Source organism: Rhinopithecus roxellana, chromosome 8 (genome assembly GCF_007565055.1).
Source record: "Rhinopithecus roxellana isolate Shanxi Qingling chromosome 8, ASM756505v1, whole genome shotgun sequence".
NCBI lineage: Eukaryota > Metazoa > Chordata > Mammalia > Primates > Cercopithecidae > Rhinopithecus > Rhinopithecus roxellana.
In genome coordinates, this window is record NC_044556.1 from 25,024,002 (window position 1) to 25,043,185 (window position 19,184).

Below are 19,184 nucleotides of genomic sequence, written 5' to 3' on the forward strand. Positions count from 1 at the left end.
GTAAGATTATCTTTAAGTCATGATTTTTATACATATGGAACTCAAAATTGATAGTTGACAAACTAGCTTTTACAGTTTAGTTTATGTCCATCATTTCAAAAAGAAAAAATCATATAATGAAGTAGTTATTGGAAATACTTCCCAATATATAACAATCATGCCATCAGTTTGTGAATCTGAAATCTGTAAGTGGTATATATGGAGAGAAAGATACTCTAAGGCAGTTGATATTTGATTCTGGTAACGAATCAGAATTAACTACTTGTTAATTCTGGCAACTTTAAACAAACAAATCTGACCCTTTATTTGAATTTTCTGGTATATCTGGCACAAGTCATAGTGTTTTTGATGACTGTAGTAGATGCTTTAGGTCACTTACACTCTTTCCTGACAGAATCTCTACCCCTCTGTGTGTGTCTATCTGAATTCGTAATTCGAGTTAATAAGATTGAATATTTCACAGTGTACAGTTTTTAAAGGCAAAGTCAAGAGTGAAACAGTGAAACATGGTTTTTGCTTATAATTACTACTATAGATTATTAAACTCTTTACTGATAGATGTTGTTATAGAAAGAATCAGAATTTATTGAGTAACTTCTAGGTCATAGGCATTCAGCTAGGCACCTGGCAGATACATTACTTTATTAAAACAGATGGTATCATCAAGATTTTACATATAGTTTCTAAGAAGTTGAAAAATTCTTAGACACAATTTAAAGATAAAATAACGAGAAACTAGCTAGCATTAACAATGGACTACAATAATCACTTCTTTGGACCATACTGAGCTGTGTGTATTTGCCCATCTGAATATACTTAGATGCACTTGGATCCTGGAGGGGAGGCTTGTTTAGAAGTCACCTGGATTCTTCTAGGGAATTTTTCAGCATTTTCCTTGTGATCTTATGACCTTGGTGAAACTCTTGAAACAATAATAAAGTCGTTTTTTTTTCTTTCTTTGAGACGGAGTCTCACTCTGTGGCCCAGGCTGGAGTGCAGTGGCGCAATCTCGGCTCATTGCAACTTCCACCTCCCAGGTTCGAGCGATTCTCCCGCCTCAGCCTCCCGAGCATCTGGGACTACAGGCATGTACCACCACCCCTGGCTAATTTTTGTGTTTTTCCATAGAGATGAGATTTCACCATGTTGGCCAGGCTGGTCTGGAACTCCTGATCTCAGGGGATCTGCCCGCCTCAGCCTCCCAAAGAGCTGGGATTACAGGTGTGAGCCACCATGCCCGACCACTTTTGTTCATTTTTTAAGTGTTTTACGTTTTTACATTAAAAGCATGTAAATTAAGTTCCTCCCTTCACCAAAAAATTGTCTAGTGTCTTTTTCCACTTCTGTGTTGAATTTTTTAGTATAATGCATTTTTGTTTCTTCATCTCTGCCTCATAAGAAAAAGGAAAAAATGTTTAGCCTTTCCTAAGTGACTTCATTTTTTATCTGTTTTAATGTTTTTGCATCGTGTTATAACTGGGCTTTTTAAGTATACTCAAAAATAGGTTAAAAGTAGGTGAGTTAAAGGTTTTAAAAATCAGATAATGGACCCAAGTTTTGGTAATTCACAAGAGATAACCATTTATTTTTATATTTTTAATGTAAATACATGTTTCTGTACAAAATTAAAATTGCTCTGTATTTGCAGATTTGCATTATCTTTTACTGTAATTGACATTTTACTTAGAATTTGTTTTAAAAGATAGTTTTAATACCTGCATAGCATGTTAGTGGATATGTTGTACCTTTGAAAGTGGACATATAGGCTGTTCCATACTTTTTATTAAAACACCCTTGTACTTTTTTGCCTCTCAAATTATTTTCTTAGACTAGATTCCTAGAATTAGAATTATTGGGTCAAAGAAAATGTTAAAGCCTATTTACATTATTTGCAAATTTCTTCATCTAAAGGTGATATTAACTTAAACTAACATTAATTATATATGAGGCTGGGTGTCCTACTTTTTCCCCTACCAGCATATTATTTTTTAATTTCACAAGATTAATTTGATAGGAAAATGTCTATTATTTTAATTTCTGTTAAGATTTAGTTTGCAGTCTTTAAATGTTTATTTGACAGTCACAATTCTCTAAATTGCTTACCTGCATTCTTTCTGTTAGGATGTACAATAATTTTTATAAAATGGGTAGTAAGGATATTAATATGCATATTTTGGATGAGCCAAGCCTTCAGCTTTATTCATGTATGTTAGACAGGTCAGTTTTTGGAAAAGTATGTTTAAATAATCTATCTTTTTAAATAATTGATCTCAATCCCAAAGTGTTCATTTGTACGACATGAAGACACTATTTTCTTCTTCATACATTTGGTGAATATTTGATCTCAGTTTCCACCTTTCTTTTTGCTTTTTAAACATTGTTTACAGTGATACCCAATATTGCATAAGTGAGGACATGCCTTTTAGAATAGTAACTAAATCTTTTCCTCTAATTATTTAATCAGATGACTTCAACAAACTAGTATTGATGGGATTACCTTCCTGCTCAGTCTTCCTGAAACAGTACTTGTTCAAAATGAAATAATTGAATTTGTTTCAAAAATTTTGTAAGAACACAAATATAAGGTGATACTCTTTTGCTAAATATTTGTGGGGGGCTTCACTTTACCTTGTATGATTTTTTTATTAGATCTAGCTACTTGATTGAGTTTAATTACTTTAGAATCAGTACTATAAATTTGAATTGATTTATTTTACACAGTACTTTTTTAAGACTAACATTTATATCTGGCTTTTCTGTTTCCTTCAATGCTAGGTATCATAGTGTCTCAGAAAATGTAATTTGTTCAAAGAAAGGAGACTGAGTACTTTGTAATGAGTTTAAAAATCTGACATCTAAATACATAATCACAAACGTGGCAGACTATTAGTCATTCACATATTCTGTTTCAAAGAACATGGTGATCAAAAATCCTTCAGATTATAAATTGAGATATCATTATAATCGTTTTCTCACGTTAAGAGGTGTAGTTAATTTATTAAGGGGTAGATCACTTAGAAAAGTTGCTGGAAGTAATTTTTCATGAACATGTTGTCTGCATTCTAAAAATTAGGAGAGAGAGTGTGTGCAAAGAATATTTATCTTAGAGCTTTCCTTGTATTTCAGATTGAGGAACAGGCATGCTCATCATAATGTTTTTAAAAGAAAGGCAAAGCATATCTTTTGTAGGAAATCATTGACGTTAAAATAGTTATCATTGTGAACAGATACATTTATTCATAAAGGTAAACATATAGGTCTTATAGAACATTATTTCTCAAAATTTTGCTGTACATTGAAGTCACCAGATTCTACCCCAGACTGAGAATAGTTGGAGTGGGTCACAGGCATTGCTATGTTTTTAGGATCTCAAGATGGTTTTACTGTGTAGCAAGAGTTGAGAATTACTGATAGAGAAAAGAACTCGTAACTTAATTAATGTCATTTAAATCTATTTTGGTACAGTTTTGCTGGCACAATTTTAATTAGCTGTTAAACTGAATTTTTTATTTTCTATATATTTGTGATACATAAAATTAACTGGAAAACTTATTTTGATTTTCTTTCTTTGTTACATTTATATGGGTTATTCATTTGGTAATATTTATTAATTTATTATTAGAGATTTAGGCTGTACGCTAATATAACGAATCCCATACACCTGTCATCTTGGTTCAATAGCGCTGACACTTAGTTTTATCTATTCAGTTTTTCTTTTGTATTCTAAAGCAAATCCTTGACATTATGACATGTCTTCTCAAATATTACCATAGTGTCTCTAAAATAATTACATTTTCTTTCCAAACCATAATATGATTATTACACTTAATCAAAATTGACAGTGATTTCTTAATGTCATCAAATACCCAACTCACATTAAAATTTCCCCAATTATCTTGAAAATGCTTTTAAAGTTTGATTTGTTCAGAACAAGGTCCTGTGGAGGGCCACACATAGATTTGGTTGTTTTATCTCATTAGTCTGTTTCAGTCTGTAATAGTCCTCTGCCTTTCTCTACTCCCAATCTCATGTCCATTTACTTATGAAGTGACATGGTTATCCTTTTAGAAAGTTTCACAGATTAGACCAGCCTTGCTGTTTCCTTAGAGTGTCATGTTAACTTGTTTTTCTCTATCTGCTGCGTTTCTTATATAAACTTAAAGTTAGCTCCAAAGGCTTGATAAGATTTAGAGCCTGTTTTTTTTGTTTTTTTTTTTTCTTTTTTTAAGTGCTTCTTGTGCTTCCTATTGTGTCTCAGTAGGAGACATCTAATATCTGGTTGCCACACTTTTGGTGATTTTAATGATGCTTTAAGACTGTGGATTTGGGTGTTGACATTCTGATCCTTTTGTTACATTTTTTTCTGCTAATGATTTTAGTAGCTAATGGTTGCTGCCTTAATTAATTTCACTAGTGGGTTGCAAATATTGCTTTTTCTCCCCTAATTCACATATTCCTTCTCTACATTAATTAGCTGAAAATCTTTATGAAGTAGAATTTTCCTTCATCAACTAGAATTACCAACCTTGTAATTCAGTTTGTGTAGGACAATTAGTTAAATTCTTGCATGTATTTACTAATTTTAAGTTTTTGCCCAGCTTTTGTTTTCAGGTAAGTACTTAAACCAGCTTATGAACAGGTACATTATAGATTCTTCCCACTGTCTGCTTTAAACTTTTGAAACTGTCAGTTGTTTGCAGGTTCTAGTAGCCCAGAGTGGTTTGAAATTGTGACCTTAGCCCAGATGTATGTAATTATTTAATTTGGCCTTGAACAATGGCCCAAAAAAGGAAGGGGGTAGGGTGGATAAAGGACTAAGCAAAATTAATTAAAATTTAGAAATCTGGGCCGGGCGCGGTGGCTCAAGCCTGTAATCCCAGCACTTTGGGAGGCCGAGACAGGCGGATCACGAGGTCAGGAGATCGAGACCATCCTGGCTAACATGGTGAAACCCCGTCTCTACTAAAAATACAAAAAACTAGCCGGGCGAGGTGGCGGGCGCCTGTAGTCCCAGTTACTCCGGAGGCTGAGGCAGGAGAATGGCGTAAACCCGGGAGGCGGAGCTTGCAGTGAGCTGAGATCCGGCCACTGCACTCCAGCCTGGGCGGCAGAGCAAGACTCCGTCTCAAAAAAAAAAAAAAAAAAAAAAAAAAAAAAAAAAATTAGAAATCTTTCTCTCAGAAGGAATTCATGCCCATAAATGGAAGACCAGGATACATTAATATTTTCTCAGTAAATACCAATAGATGATAAATCACTTTTCTTGTATACATCATTGTGAAAAAAACCCATCCAGGTGTGCATGTGAGCTATTTATTCATTGAGAGGATTTAGATCTCTTAGGTGTTTTTTGTTGTTGTATGTGTACTTTTGTGTAGTCTCCTGTTTATTCTTTTTGAATAGGATGATATGTACAATTTAAAAAGCCATTTGTGAAATGTGGCTTTCTTAAATACATTATTGCTTTTCATCTACAGTGATGAAGGGAAAAACTACAAAACTAGACAGATTGCATATTAGTACTGCAGTAGTGAGGTAATAGAGCAATACTCATATTTTCTTACAATATATATAGGTAATGCCTGTGTTCTTTACTTTTATGTGTTTGTGTGTGTGTGTGTGTGTGTGTGTTTAAACAAGATTCATTCTAGTCTTTCAGATATAATTTAATAAATTTAGGCTGTTCAGAGTTTCCTACAGAGATGAATGCTGCTTCTAAGGTTTTGGGTTTCTTGAACCAGAGCTTAGAAAGAACAAGAATATGGCATGGTATTTTTGTGGTTTAGTAAGGCTACTTTTAGTTAATTATTGTGATGTAGGCCGTTAAGTAGACTTTTCTAAAACGAAACCCCAGTGAAAAGGGGTTTGGAAGATGCATATATACTGGTTTCTAAGAACTAGGCTTTTTGGATCATTGGTATTGGTAGAAGGGATTTGCTGTGTTTTCTGCCACCATTAAATCTCTGAATAAAGTTTGGCTCCACTATCAAAATGCTTAGATAGATCCCTTTGCAATAGTTGCCACCCTAGGAATAGCTCGAAAATTATTAAGTTAATACTAGTTCCTTAGATTCGACCTCTATTCCTTGGAGTTTTTTGTTTTTTGTTTTTTGTTTTTGAGACGGAGTCGTCTCGCTCTGTCGCTCAGGCTGGAGTGCAGTGGTGCGATCTCTGCTCACTGTAACCTCCGCCTCCTGGGTTTACACCATTCTCCTGCCTCAGTCTCCCAAGTAGCTGGGACTGCAGGTGCCCGCCACCATGCCTGGCTAATTTCTTTGTATTTTTTTAGTAGAGACAGGGTTTCACCGTGTTAGCCAGGATGGTCTTGATCCCTGACCTCGTGATTCTCCCACCTGGGCCTCCCAAAGTACCGGGATTACAGGCGTGAGCCACCACGCCTGGCCTGCTTAGAGTTTTTTATGTCATTATATTGTGACACAAACGTTTAAAATACTGTAGCTTAGAATGAAATGTGTCAATCCTAGGAGCCAAAAGTTTGCTGAATATGAATACTAATATTAGCTAACCATTTTTGTGTCCTGTTTCAGGCACTCAGCTGTTCTTAGCCCTTCACAAGTAATATATCATCTCTAAATGTAGTTACCATTATGGATCCCATTTTACAGATTTGGAAAGTAGGGCAGAAAGAACAGTTTGCTCAGATTCCTTTAACTTTTGAGTGACCAAGCCCTAGCACTCAAAGCCAGGAAGTCTAGTTCCAAGGTCCATACTCCTAACTAATAAATAGTGGAATAAAATTAGATTAGCTTGACATTTTAGCTTGTTGTCTTCTCCCCTGTAGAATAGTTATCAAGAATAATAATATACATGTAGTAAAAATGTAAGTCCCATCATTTTAGCTTTCTTTTCTTTTTTTTTTTTTTACATAGTAAGGTATTTTTTGTTACCAAGTCCATTCAGTATTTAGCCTGATTATCTTATTGATTAAAAAATGAAAAGTGAGTGTTGTTCATACATTCATTCAAAATTGGGTACAAAACAAGGGTAGATATGTAACATGCAAATAATAAACTGAACTTATATTTTTATCTTTTTGACAAACAACACGTTAAAATTTATGTCAATCTAATTTTTTCAAAATCTTTTTCTATAATATTTTATTAAGACTAATTATAGCAAATAGTAGCCGTAAAATTCAACCAAAAAAGTTATCTACTGCAGGACATATTTGAAAGCTATCCCCCAAGAAAGACCAAAGTAATCACATGTACATAAACATTCTAGTCTTTCTCAGAAATATGAAAAATATATAGATTTTAAAGCACATTGCTGAATGCCATAACACCAAAATAAAAAATACATGTTAATTAAAAATTAATATTTTATTTTCAACGTAAATCAGAAATACTTGGTCAGAGGTCACTACCTGTCCTAACTGTCCCATAACTTTGACTTTCTCATTTCATGTGTTTTAATATCTAAGAAGTAAAAAATCGTTGGAGTGTGCTTCTTTGTATGTACAATTTTAAATGATGTTGACCTCTTTGGATTATTGAACTGTCCTCTACTTTGCTATAGCTGAATTTTTAAAATGTTAATTTTTAAGTCTTAAACTATGTCTTTTGGAAGAAACATTGGAAGAGCTAAAGTAGATAGAGTTTATTTAAAATTTTTTGACACTGGATAAAATTTTTACTTTTGAGTCACAAATTAATTTGAAACTGTGTCTTTTAGAGAGCGTATTCAGCTCTTAATTCCATTATAAGTAATAGTTGAATGAATGTGTTTTACATCTGGAATGATTTTTATTATCTGAGTAAAGGAAATATGTTTGATGGTAGTTGGATACTTTGAAGGTATTACGGGTTACAGATGAGAAAAAAATGTTACTGCATGATTTCATGTTTGCATACTGACCAGCATTTTCAATGAAATACGCTTATTACAATAGGACTATAAAATGTTTTTCAAAGGTTTAATTATCCAGGGCAGATAGTTAAGACTATGTGATCATCCATTAAAAACTTTTCACATGGTCTTGCTTAAATGGATCCATTATGTTTACCCATTATATTGTTCTTATCTGTAGTTTTAAGAAATTTACTTCATTTGATAATACTTACTTTCCATTACCTTCCCCTTTTCTATGACAGTCTGTTGATACTTGAAGACCTCTCTTGTATTCATCTTAGAGTTAATATTTTTAAGGCCAAACAGCCTAAATTCTATGGTAATCAACTCCAACCTTGCATAATTAAATCTTCTGCATAAAGATAGGTTTAAATCAAATCAGATTGCAGATTTTATTAAAGAAATTGTTTTTAAGAGTTGACAAATATATATTGTATGGCTAAAACAAAGAAAATACTTCTTTTGCTTCTGCATTTAGTAGAAGAAAAACTATATATGTTTGTGACCAAAGTATAAAAGGTGATTCTTTTCAGGGAGGTAAAGGTTATGCAGAAGATTTTCACTAGCAGCTCTAAACGGCTACCCTCAATTAATTGCCATGAACATTTCATAGCCCTGGAAGGATGTTGGCTCACTTCAGTGTCATCCTGGTTTATTCATTCATTGTATTATTCAGCAGTCATTTTAACACTATGCTAGACACTTCAGGGACTCAGAAGAATAACAGAGTTTCTGTTTTCGTGAAGCGTCTCATCAGAGACAGCAAACATATGAGTTAGATCTAACTGGATGCAAACTGAAATATATAGTGGAGTTAGTGTGGATATCAGCACATAAATGAGTGATCCATCAACAAAAGGAGAAATTGGCAGGGTTTTATGGGCCAAAAACATAGCATGATTAAATGTGATAGAGTATATGTCATGTTTTAGGAGTGATAAACATTCAGTTATGTGTGACGAATAGGATAATTGAAAAAATGGGAAAGGTAATGATGCCAGAAAGTATTATGGGACAAGATCTTAAAACCGATGTTATCCAGGGAGTATGAATTTTATATGGGAATTCTTAAACTCCTTTTTGACTGGAAGATGAGCGTCTGAGTATCTGCGACTATTTGATGATATTATGTACCAAGTTTTAGATGTTTGGCTTTTTTCAGGTTATCAAAGTGGGGGATGAGTTAAGAACCATTGCTGTGAAGGATTCATCAACTATTTTTAGGCAGTTGGGTAAAAATGACCAATTTAGTTTTAAGAAACCAACTGCGGCTGCAGAGTATGTTGGAGAAGTGAAAATGGAGACTAGGAAAAACAGGTAGGAGACTCTTAGTTTAATTAAGATGTAATTATACATCTAAGCTAGGAATGTAAAATGAGAATGCAAAGTAAGAAATCTGGGAAAATTTATATGTAAAAGTAATAGGACTTGGCATCTTATTGATATGATAGCTTATGAGAAAAATGTGGAGGAGTCTACCGGACAGTAGGAAATTCAGCCTAAGACTTGGACAAGAGTTCTGTGGAGTTGTGTATTTAGAGGCCAGAGATGTGATGTTTAAAATTTTGATTTAAGATTTCCCAGGTATAAGAAAGCAAGAGGATTAAACTTTAAGCAGTGCATATTTATGTTATAGATAAGATAAACAAGAAATCTAGCAATCAAATAAATAGGATTAAAATTAGTAGTGATTGTTCAGTACAGTGTAGTTACATAAGATTATTCACAAGAGTGTATAAATCAAATTACAATGAATTAAGGATATACATGTGATGAGAAAGTAACTGTACTGTTTTAAGAAGTGTGCCATAGAAAAGAAGAAGAAATAGGATGGTAGTTCAGGAGTAAAGCAATGGGGGGAATGTTTGCAGTGAGGCAGTATGTATAATCATTTAAAACATGGGCTTGGAGTCCTCTCATTTCCACGTTTGGACATAATGATAATAATACCTTCCATTTAAGGCTGTTGTGAGGATTAAATGTGTTAATGTGCAAAGAACTTTGTACAGTGCCTGACATATAATAAATGCTCGCTACCTATTAACTAGTAGTTGTTTCTAAGGCTAGTTTAAGTCCTAGAATTGATTGTAAGGATTAGATCAGGAGTATAGTGGACATGTTGGGATTTAAATATAGAGATATTTTTTAGGACCATTGTTAGAACCAGAAGAGATTTTTTATCAAGTTCACAAAGAAATGTAGGTGCATTGGCTGGGCGTGATAGTTCGCACCTGCAATCCCAGCACTTTGGAAGGCTGAGGCAGGAGAATTGCTTGAGGCCAAGATTTTGAGACCATTCTGGGCAACCTCGCAAGGCCCTGTCTCCACCAAAAAAAAAGTAGATGCAGAGCTGGAAGCAGTGCCGAAATCATCAGTGTTACAGTCATTATTCTTTCCTGTCACCATTATATGTCTTTGTGAAGCAAGGGAGAAAGAAGAACAGATGAAAGAAGTGAGGATTTTGAAGTTGGTTGAAAAATTTGATTGAATTCTGATCTGAATATTATAAGACACTTGCTTAACAAGTTGAAAGTAGGAAAGTAGACTTAAGACTCTCTTGGATTTGGGGAAACTCAAAAATGGACTGGAAATTCAGCTAAAAGTGGTTAACAAAATATTTCTAGAATTAGCATTTGTGGGGTTTGTGTGTTTTCACTCTAATATTTGTCAAGCCCAGATGAAAGCATAGACAGAATATAAGACTGGATTTATCTAAGTCTGAAATTGTGTAACATTAAAGAAATAGTAGCAAATGAGCAGAGTGTTGGCCCAAGCTTAGGCTCTATGGTAAAGTCAAGTCAAGGGAGAATAGAAAGGGGGTCACCGTAAAGGTCAAAAGTGGGTTTAGTGGTTGTGTGGGAATAGGAGGATCAAGAAAAGAAAGAAGTTAGGAAAGGAGATATAAGTGTTGAATGACCATTACAAAAAGAGACGGAGGAAAGAAAAAATCAAGATGTAGCAAAAGAAGTTGCTAATATGGATGGATGTGGTAAAAACCATTAGAGTAGATGTTTTTAAGAAATCATGAGATGAGAGTCTTGAAAAAGTCATAGGTTGATGCAGGGAATGGAGAAGAAGGAAATAAAGCCAGATGCTGAAGTCTTTATGTAATGGGAGGAGATGTTCCAGTAATCCAATGGCTATTTTGATGGGAAAGAGTGTGGTATGATTAGGTGGCATTGACATCAGAAACCAAACTTACTGATGGTGGTAGAACAGCAGTTTGAAAGTAACATTGGGTGGTGAGGTGGAGTGATGCATGATGCATCCTTATTCTTTCCTTTGGAGGAAAGTTGAGGGAGACCAAAAATGACTTTTTGAGGGGATTGTGGGAGTTCCATTAGAAGAAAAGCAAGTTTTTAATTAAAAAGTTAATCTAAGGAACAGGTAGAATAAAAGTGTAGCTGTTAATGGTAGAAGAGAATGGATTCCATAAGGCAAAATAAGAACGAAGGGAAGGAATGGTGGAAGAGAAAGAGGGTTTAATTGTTTCAAGAAAGAATAGCAGGTGTCATGCTTATGAAAAGTAAAATTTTTATTTTCAAATCAGGAAATAAAATATGAAATGTGCCTTCCAGACCCCTTGGTATACATGGGAGATTGGTTCTAGGACACACACAGTCCCACTTCCCACCCCCTACCCCTGCCCCCACACACCCCCTGGATACTAAAATCCACTGATGCTCAAGTTCCTTGTATAAAATGGTATAGTGTTTGCATATGACCTATACACAACCTCTTATATGTACTTTAAATCACCTTTAGATTACTTGTATTATCCAGTACAATATAAATGCTATGTAAATGATTGTTATACTCTATTGTTTAGGGAATAAAGTACAAGAACAACTTTCTATACATGTGCAGTACACCATCGTTTTCCCCCCAAATATTTTTATCCAAGGTTGGTTGAATCGGAACCCAGAGATACAGAGGACTGACTATACTTTAAGAATTAGAATTAGCCAGGCATGGTTGCAGGCGCCTGTAGTCCCAGCTACTCAGGAGGCTGAGTCAGGAGAATGGCGTGAACCCGGGAGGTGGAGCTTGTAGTGAGCCGAGATCGGGCCACTGTGCTCCAGCCTGGGCGACAGAGCGAGACTCCGTCTCAAAAAAAAAAAAAAGTAGAAGGCGCTGCCAGGCGCGATGGTACTTGCCTGTAATCCCAGCACTTTGGGAGGCTGAGGCGGGCATATCACTTGAGGTCAGGAGTTTAAAACCAGCCTGGCCAACATGGTGGAACAACTCTCTCTACTAAAAATACAAAAATTAGCCAGCTGTGGTGGTGGGCGCCTATAATCTTAGCTCCTCAGGAGGCTGAGTCAGGAGAATCGCTTGAACCCAGGAGGTGGAGGTTGCAGTGAGCTGAGATCATGCGATTGCACTCCAGCCTGGGTGACAGAGTGAAACTCCATCTCAAAAAAAAAAAGGGGGGGGGGGCTTTAGAGTCCTACCACGAATGCTCTTCTGTTCAGTAGTACACAAGACTAATAACTACCAGATGTTGTGAACAGGGAAAAGAAGACCAGAAGAAATCATAAATTACTTTGGATGGAACTTTTAGAATGGAAGATGGAGGGATAAATTTGACATTTTTCAGAATCATAAACTCTCACAAGTAAGGGGAACCTAAGGAGACAAGATGATTAGATGTAATAGGAGATACTGGAACAAAAAAAAGGGACATTAGATGCAAATTGAAGAAATCTGACAAAAAACGGACTTCTGTTAATTTATCAGTATTGGTTGATTAATTGCAACAACTAATAAATTGCAATACCATACTAATGTATGGTGCTAATAATGGGGGATCTGGGGTTTCCAGGTTATATAAGAACGTTGTAATATCTTAAATTTGTTTGTAAATCTAAACCTTTTAAAATAGCTAAAAATTATAGATACAATTTCTAAATGATTTAATTAACAAAACCAGTTTAATTCTTCAGTTGAAATGAGCAAGGTTAGGGATACCAAAGGAAGAGAACAGATACATAATTTATATCACTTCTGTCCGGACTTAGGGTCTCTTGTCATATACATGGCTGGGCATCCATCAGCTTCTGTGGAGGAAAGGTTAGTAATAATAGTGTCAGAACTCACATGAGAATTTTAGGAGATTGCTGAGTCACTCAGTGTCTGGGTGACCCATCTGATGAGGGCCATTTCACATGAAGAACATTCCTGCAACACCTTCTTTTCTTCAGCACATGATCGTTTAGGAAGCTCTTTTACATTATTTTATCTTTATAACAATCCTCGGAGTAGATCGAGTGTTTTTATCCCTCCTTATCAATATGTGAAAACAGTTTTTTCTGCATATCTGCTGCCTTAGCTAAAGATGCAAATCATTAAAGTTAAAATTATAATTTCTGTAGCTAAAAGTAATCTGTTAGAGCCAGTGTATACAATATGTTTAATATGCTTTCTATAACTTTCTCAAAGGGCCCATGGTGAGTTTATTGTCCTCTCATTTAGCTGGGAGTTAAGAACAGAATTATTTTCTAGAATGTATTATGATATGAATAGTGCATCATGAAATATTTTGTAGGTTTTTATATGTTTATTGCAGCAGACAGCATTGAGATTAAACCTAAAAATACCTGACTGACAAAGTAATTTTTCAGACAAAAGTATATTGAGGGAAATTGGAGAATCTTCAGAGGCTTTAAAAGTCCAGGAAAATCTTAGACTACTCCAGTGATTTAGAACTGTGTTAAGGTAGCCTAAGTAGTTTTTCTAAGTTATCAGCCGAGGGGAGGAAATAATGAAAGAGAAGTACATACTAGTGGGATTAAGGACAGTTGGTGGCTCCTCTTACCTATTAAAGCATTCTTACACCGTACTATGAACTGTGTAAAAGGAAGGATCATTGGACATAATAGATCACCTGACAAGGTGGCCCAGAACGGTGGAAGTAAATCGACAAGTGAGGAGACTGAATTAGCATTCAGACAGTGGGGACCTCACACCTTGCATTCCCCTTTTTGGTAAGATTTTTATTACCTCCTTAGTTGGAAAGAGGTAAATTAGTCTATTTCGAGCCCAAATTTTTCTGACGATTGATAGTCTTATTTTTACTAAAGTACAAGATTATTTAGTAAAATAAGCATTCTCTGGCTTTTTTTTTTTTTTTTTTTTTTTTTAATGTTTCAGATCTGTCACACTAAAAAGGGCTTTAGGCCAGGTGTTGTGGCTCACACCTATAATCCCAGCACTTTGAGAGGTCAAGGTGGGAGGATTGCTTGAGGCTAGCAATTTGAGACCAGCCTGAGCAACATAGTGAGATCTCAGTCTCTACTAAAAATAAAAAAAATTCCCAGGCCTGGTGGCATGTGCCTGTAGTCCCAGCTACTTAGGAGGCTGAGGTGGGAGGATTGCCTGAGCCCAGAAGATAGAGACTGCAGTGAGCCATGATCATGCCACTGTACTCTTATCTTGGGTGACAGAGTGAACCTTGTCTCAAAAAATAAAGGGTGGGGAAGCTTTAGCCTAGACTTAATTCTCAATTACCATTATAAATTTATTTTAATTATTAACTAATTATTTTAATTCTCAATTAGTGTTTTTCCATGATAAGGCTTGATGTTCTAAACAATATCATACCACCAAGTTATCTCTACTGGAAAACCCAGATTTCAAGAACAAAAAATGTGTTTTGAAAACAATTATGTCTTAAATATTTAAAATTCTTTTTGACTGTTTTTCACCATCTTTAAATGTTTTTGATAAGTAATTTTCATTAGATTATTTGAATGTATAGTGGCACGGTAAGGTTGTATCTCTGATATGAAGCGATTTTTCATAAAAATAAAGTGTTAACCTTAGGCCGGTATGTTTAGATCAATACTGAATTTAAATAGATTGATAACTTTTTAAATATACTTTATGAATTTGTAATTTTTCCTGAGATTTCAAGAGGGAAAAATGAGTAGGAGATGACTGAGAGCTGTAAAGTTTGGGAGTGTCAATTAACTCAGCATTCTTTTAAAAAATATATGTCATGTATTACAGCATTTTCTTTTATTTGAAGTGAGTAAATGTTATCTTTTAAATTCCTTAGTAATTTTTGAGCACTCCATATGTACAAAGCATGTGAATATTTGGTAGCGTTTTACAAATGTCCAGAGATTTGTGAGAGTTCCTGAGATCCTTATAGGGGGCCTACAAAGTTTAGTATTGCTTTTCATGGTAATACTAAAATGTAGTTTGCCTTTTTTTACTTTTTCTCTTAATAGCGTACAGTGGCATCACTCTGAAGGCTAATAGTATGTGTGTTTGTGTGCTTTAAAAAGTTAGTGGTTTTGGCCAGGCACATTGGCTCAGACCTGTAATCCCAGTACTTTGGGAGGCTGAGGCAGGCAGATCACCTGAGGTCAGGAGTTCGAGACCAGCCTGGCCAACATGGTGAAATCCCGCTCTACTAAAAATACAAAAATTAGTCAGGCGTGGTGGTGGGTGCCTGTAGTCTCAGCTACTTGAGAGGCTGAGGCAGGAGAATCGCTTGAAGCCAGAAGGTGAAGGTTGCAGTGAGCCAAAATCTTGCCATTACACTCCAGCCTGGGGGACAAGAGTGAGACTCTGTCTCAAAAAAAAAAAAAAGTTCTTGGTTTTAATTTCTGAAATGATAACCATTAATAGAACCCAAATTAACAAAATCTCCTTGTGATCCTTCTTAGTTTTTAAGACTGTAAAGGGGGCCTGAGACCAAAAATTTGAGAACTTTTTCACTGTGGGATACAAAGTTTAAGACAATTATAGTTAAATAACTAGGAGATACAGAGTATTTTAATAAAGAGTAGATGGTTATAAGAGTCAAAGGATGTACAGAGAAAATGCTAGTGATGGGCAGATTTTTTTGGTAACTAATTTTAATTCGACAGTGAAGATTTTTTGGCTTAGTGGGCCCTTAGAATTGCTTCTTCCTGTTAGAATTGAAAGTGAAACCAGAAATTAAAATGATTTAATTTTTTTATTGTGGCAAAGATCTAGTCCAAATATCTTTGATGGACTTTTTAAAAAAACAGACTTTTTATTGTTAAAAAGGGAATTTGAGGCTTGGTACTGAACTTCTTCTGCATGCCATATTGAAGTTGGTGGTTTTGTGTGTGTTTTCCATCAGTTGGATCTCTTAAAGACTATGGAATTTAATAGAATTTTTAAGTTACCATTTTTCCTAGAAGGTAGCTAACTAAAGGCAGGAAAATAGGAGAATGATGCAACAATATAATGACTACATCTGGAGTTTCTGCTACTAATAAATAATTGTATTGTCAACTTTAGTCGAATATTCTGTGCATTCAGTCAGAGCTATCTGAAAATACTGACGAATAGTATTACACTGTGGGGAGGTCACTTCTCAAGACTACAAGAAAAAAAAATGGTTGTGTGTAGGAATGCATGCCTGGGAATTAGGAATGTATGCTTGACAACAAATGAACGTATCTATTGAATGTTAAATGAGAACAACTTACCGGGAGGATAGTGAGAGGTATAGTATTTAACATGGAGAAGTTAGTAATATAGTAGAATATTTGGTTGAAAAGATCCACATTGGTATATTCAAAGAGACACTGAAGACTATTATGTATTAGTAAGTATTTAACCTGAGAATTTTTTATTTTAAAATTAGATTCTAATTTCTGAGATTTACTTTAAGAATAAAAGGGGATGGCCGGGCGCGGTGGCTCAAGCCTGTAATCCCAGCACTTTGGGAGGCCGAGACGGGCGGATCACGAGGTCAGGAGATCGAGACCATCCTGGCTAACACGGTGAAACCCCGTCTCTACTAAAAATACAAAAAACTAGCTGGGCGAGGTGGCGGGCGCCTGTAGTCCCAGCTACTCGGGAGGTTGAGGCAGGAGAATGGCGTAAACCCGGGAGGCGGAGCTTGCAGTGAGCTGAGATCTGGCCACTGCACTCCAGCCCGGGCGACAGAGGAAGACTCTGTCTCAAAAAAAATAAAAATAAAAAAAAAAATAAAAGGGGATGAAACAAGATTGGCCGTGAGTTGATCATTGTTAAAGCTGGGTGATGGCTACATAGAGGTGCATTATTATAGTCTCTTTACTTTTGTGTATGTTGGAAATCTTCCAAAACAAAATGTAAAGCCGTAAAAAAGGTAGCAAAGTAAGAAAAAAGGAGAGCCAAAAAAAAAGGGTATAGACAAAAAGCTGTGAAAAGAAGCCCATCAAGAGCAAGAGTATTAAATGAGAAACATATGCCACTGACAGAGTTCTCAGAAGAGATAAAGGCTGAATTAAAAAGAGATGGAGGGGAAAGTTTTGTAAATCTAAAATTTAGGTTAAGGATTGTGAATATTAAAGAGCACTTCAGGCTGCCAATGAAAGGTCACAGTAGTTTCTATAAAGTAAACAGATCAAAAACTTGACTTTTAAAAGAGTAAGATCTCTAAAACCAAAGGTAACAGCAGATTCTTATGAAATGCACCAGAAAGCTGAAAAGAAAGAAGAAATAAAATGTGAACTTATGGAACAAGAGTGGTAAAGGCCCGTTCTACTCAGGTATGTTATGAAATCAGATTCATTTAGTTTGGGTGTTTGTTCCTCTATGTTGGGAATGTAAAAAAGAACATACAATTCGTTTGTTTAGTGAACCAATATTTATGAGAAACAGGCTGGTGTGTAAGAATTTAAGGGATGAAAGTATTCCAAGCTGATTGGTAATTGAAAAGTAGATGAAGGGTGCTAACACAAAAGGGAATTCTGTCTAGAATAAATGACTGAAGAGATGGTGACTTAAAGGTAGTAGGACAGCAATAAGACTGGAAACTACAACAATAAAATAAGGAAATGATAACATAGATTGGGAAAGGATAGGAAAATACTGAAACAAAATCTGTGTTGTAGTGATGGTTTCTTGTTCTTTGAACTGGGAGAGTGTTGTGTTGAAGAAACTTGTATTCATTATAATTACTTGAGTGTATAATTAAGATGGCAAGCACATTTTGCTAAGATTTTCTTTATTTGCATGAATTAAATAATGATATTCAGAGTGATTTGTCTCTAGGAGCTGAAAGACTACTATCTTTGTTTCTTAAGCTGTAATTATTTGTCTGATTTCAAGTGTGAGTTTATGAAGAAGATAGCACTTGCAGAAAATAGTGAATTACCATTATGTATATCGAAAGTGATACTTTTTTACATTTGGCTTATTACTGTAAATCATGGAAGTGAATTTTCCAAGTCTGTGACTTGGAATTATATTCTTCATGCTTTGTTTGCTTTTCCAGAGGAAATAGAGTATTATATATTTGATATTTTAACATAATACAGGTATGTACTTTAGTTCAATTAATGGTTTTGTTGAAATCAATTATTTTTCTCTACTACACATCAGCAAACAATTTTTCTAAACACTATAAAAATTAACTTTCAGGAACCATTTGGAATGGTCAGCTGTAAGCCATGCAGCCATCGTGCTTAAATTGGTTTTTGTAAACGACTTGTGTGTGTTTCGTAAAATATGCTTTATTTTAAAATTAGGGCTTCCTGTTGCAGCTGTTCCAGGAGCTCTGAGTCCTTTGGCTATTCCAAATGCTGCTGCAGCAGCTGCTGCAGCTGCTGCTGGCCGAGTGGGTATGCCTGGAGTCTCAGCTGGTGGCAATACAGTCCTGTTGGTTAGCAATTTAAATGAAGAGGTTAGTAAAATAATCTCTAATGTTTGTTCTTTAACTCCATTTCATTTGTGAAAGTTTTTCATGTTTATTTCATTTTGCACTTGCCTTTCTTTTTATGTACATTCATTAGTCAAAGTATTTTCTGTATGTTTCTACTTCTGAATAAAATCTATGTATTGTTTAGGTAATACTTTATTTCCTTAAACAGTCATGTCTCTTTATATCTATATCTATATTTGTATATTTTTTAACATAACCTATTTTTCCTAAGAAAAATATGGTGAAGTACTGTAGTTTGGCTTATCATTTTGTTGTTCTCAAAGGCAAATGTGATCTAATTTGCAAATTTAACTGTAAAACAATTTTGCTCTTTGCCTTTTCTAATTATTTGCTTGTTCATTTCATGCTTATATGTCATTGCATTTTTTTTAAATCTTATTTTATGTGAACTACTCTAATACATTTTTCTTTGAAGGTTCTTCCAAAGATCTTGACGAGGCACTCTTCCAGTCTTTCTTAGTAATTTTTTCTTTGCAGTTATTAGTCATTGTCTTCTAAAAATATTTTTTAACTTTATTCCCCCACCCCCTCCTTCCTGACCCCTGACCCGCCCCACCCACCTCACCCAGTTAAATAAAATTTATTGCTAAGTTATTTTCTTTAGTTGTACATTTTA

The 19,184-nt window shown here is 35.0% G+C and overlaps 1 protein-coding gene across 5 annotated transcripts in view; it reads left to right on the forward strand.

The window, feature by feature from the left end:
- The window catches only part of PTBP2 (polypyrimidine tract binding protein 2), a 92,827-nt gene that overhangs the window by 63,034 nt on the left and 10,609 nt on the right, over positions 1–19,184 (forward strand). For 3 of the 5 annotated variants that reach the window (XM_030936272.1, XM_030936271.1, XM_010355993.2), the window contains exon 9: positions 18,375–18,529. In XM_030936272.1, the coding sequence (XP_030792132.1) occupies positions 18,375–18,529 (155 nt within the window). The remainder of the gene's footprint in view (positions 1–18,374; positions 18,530–19,184) is intronic. The other 2 variants (XM_030936274.1, XM_030936273.1) reach the window with 1 other exon arrangement.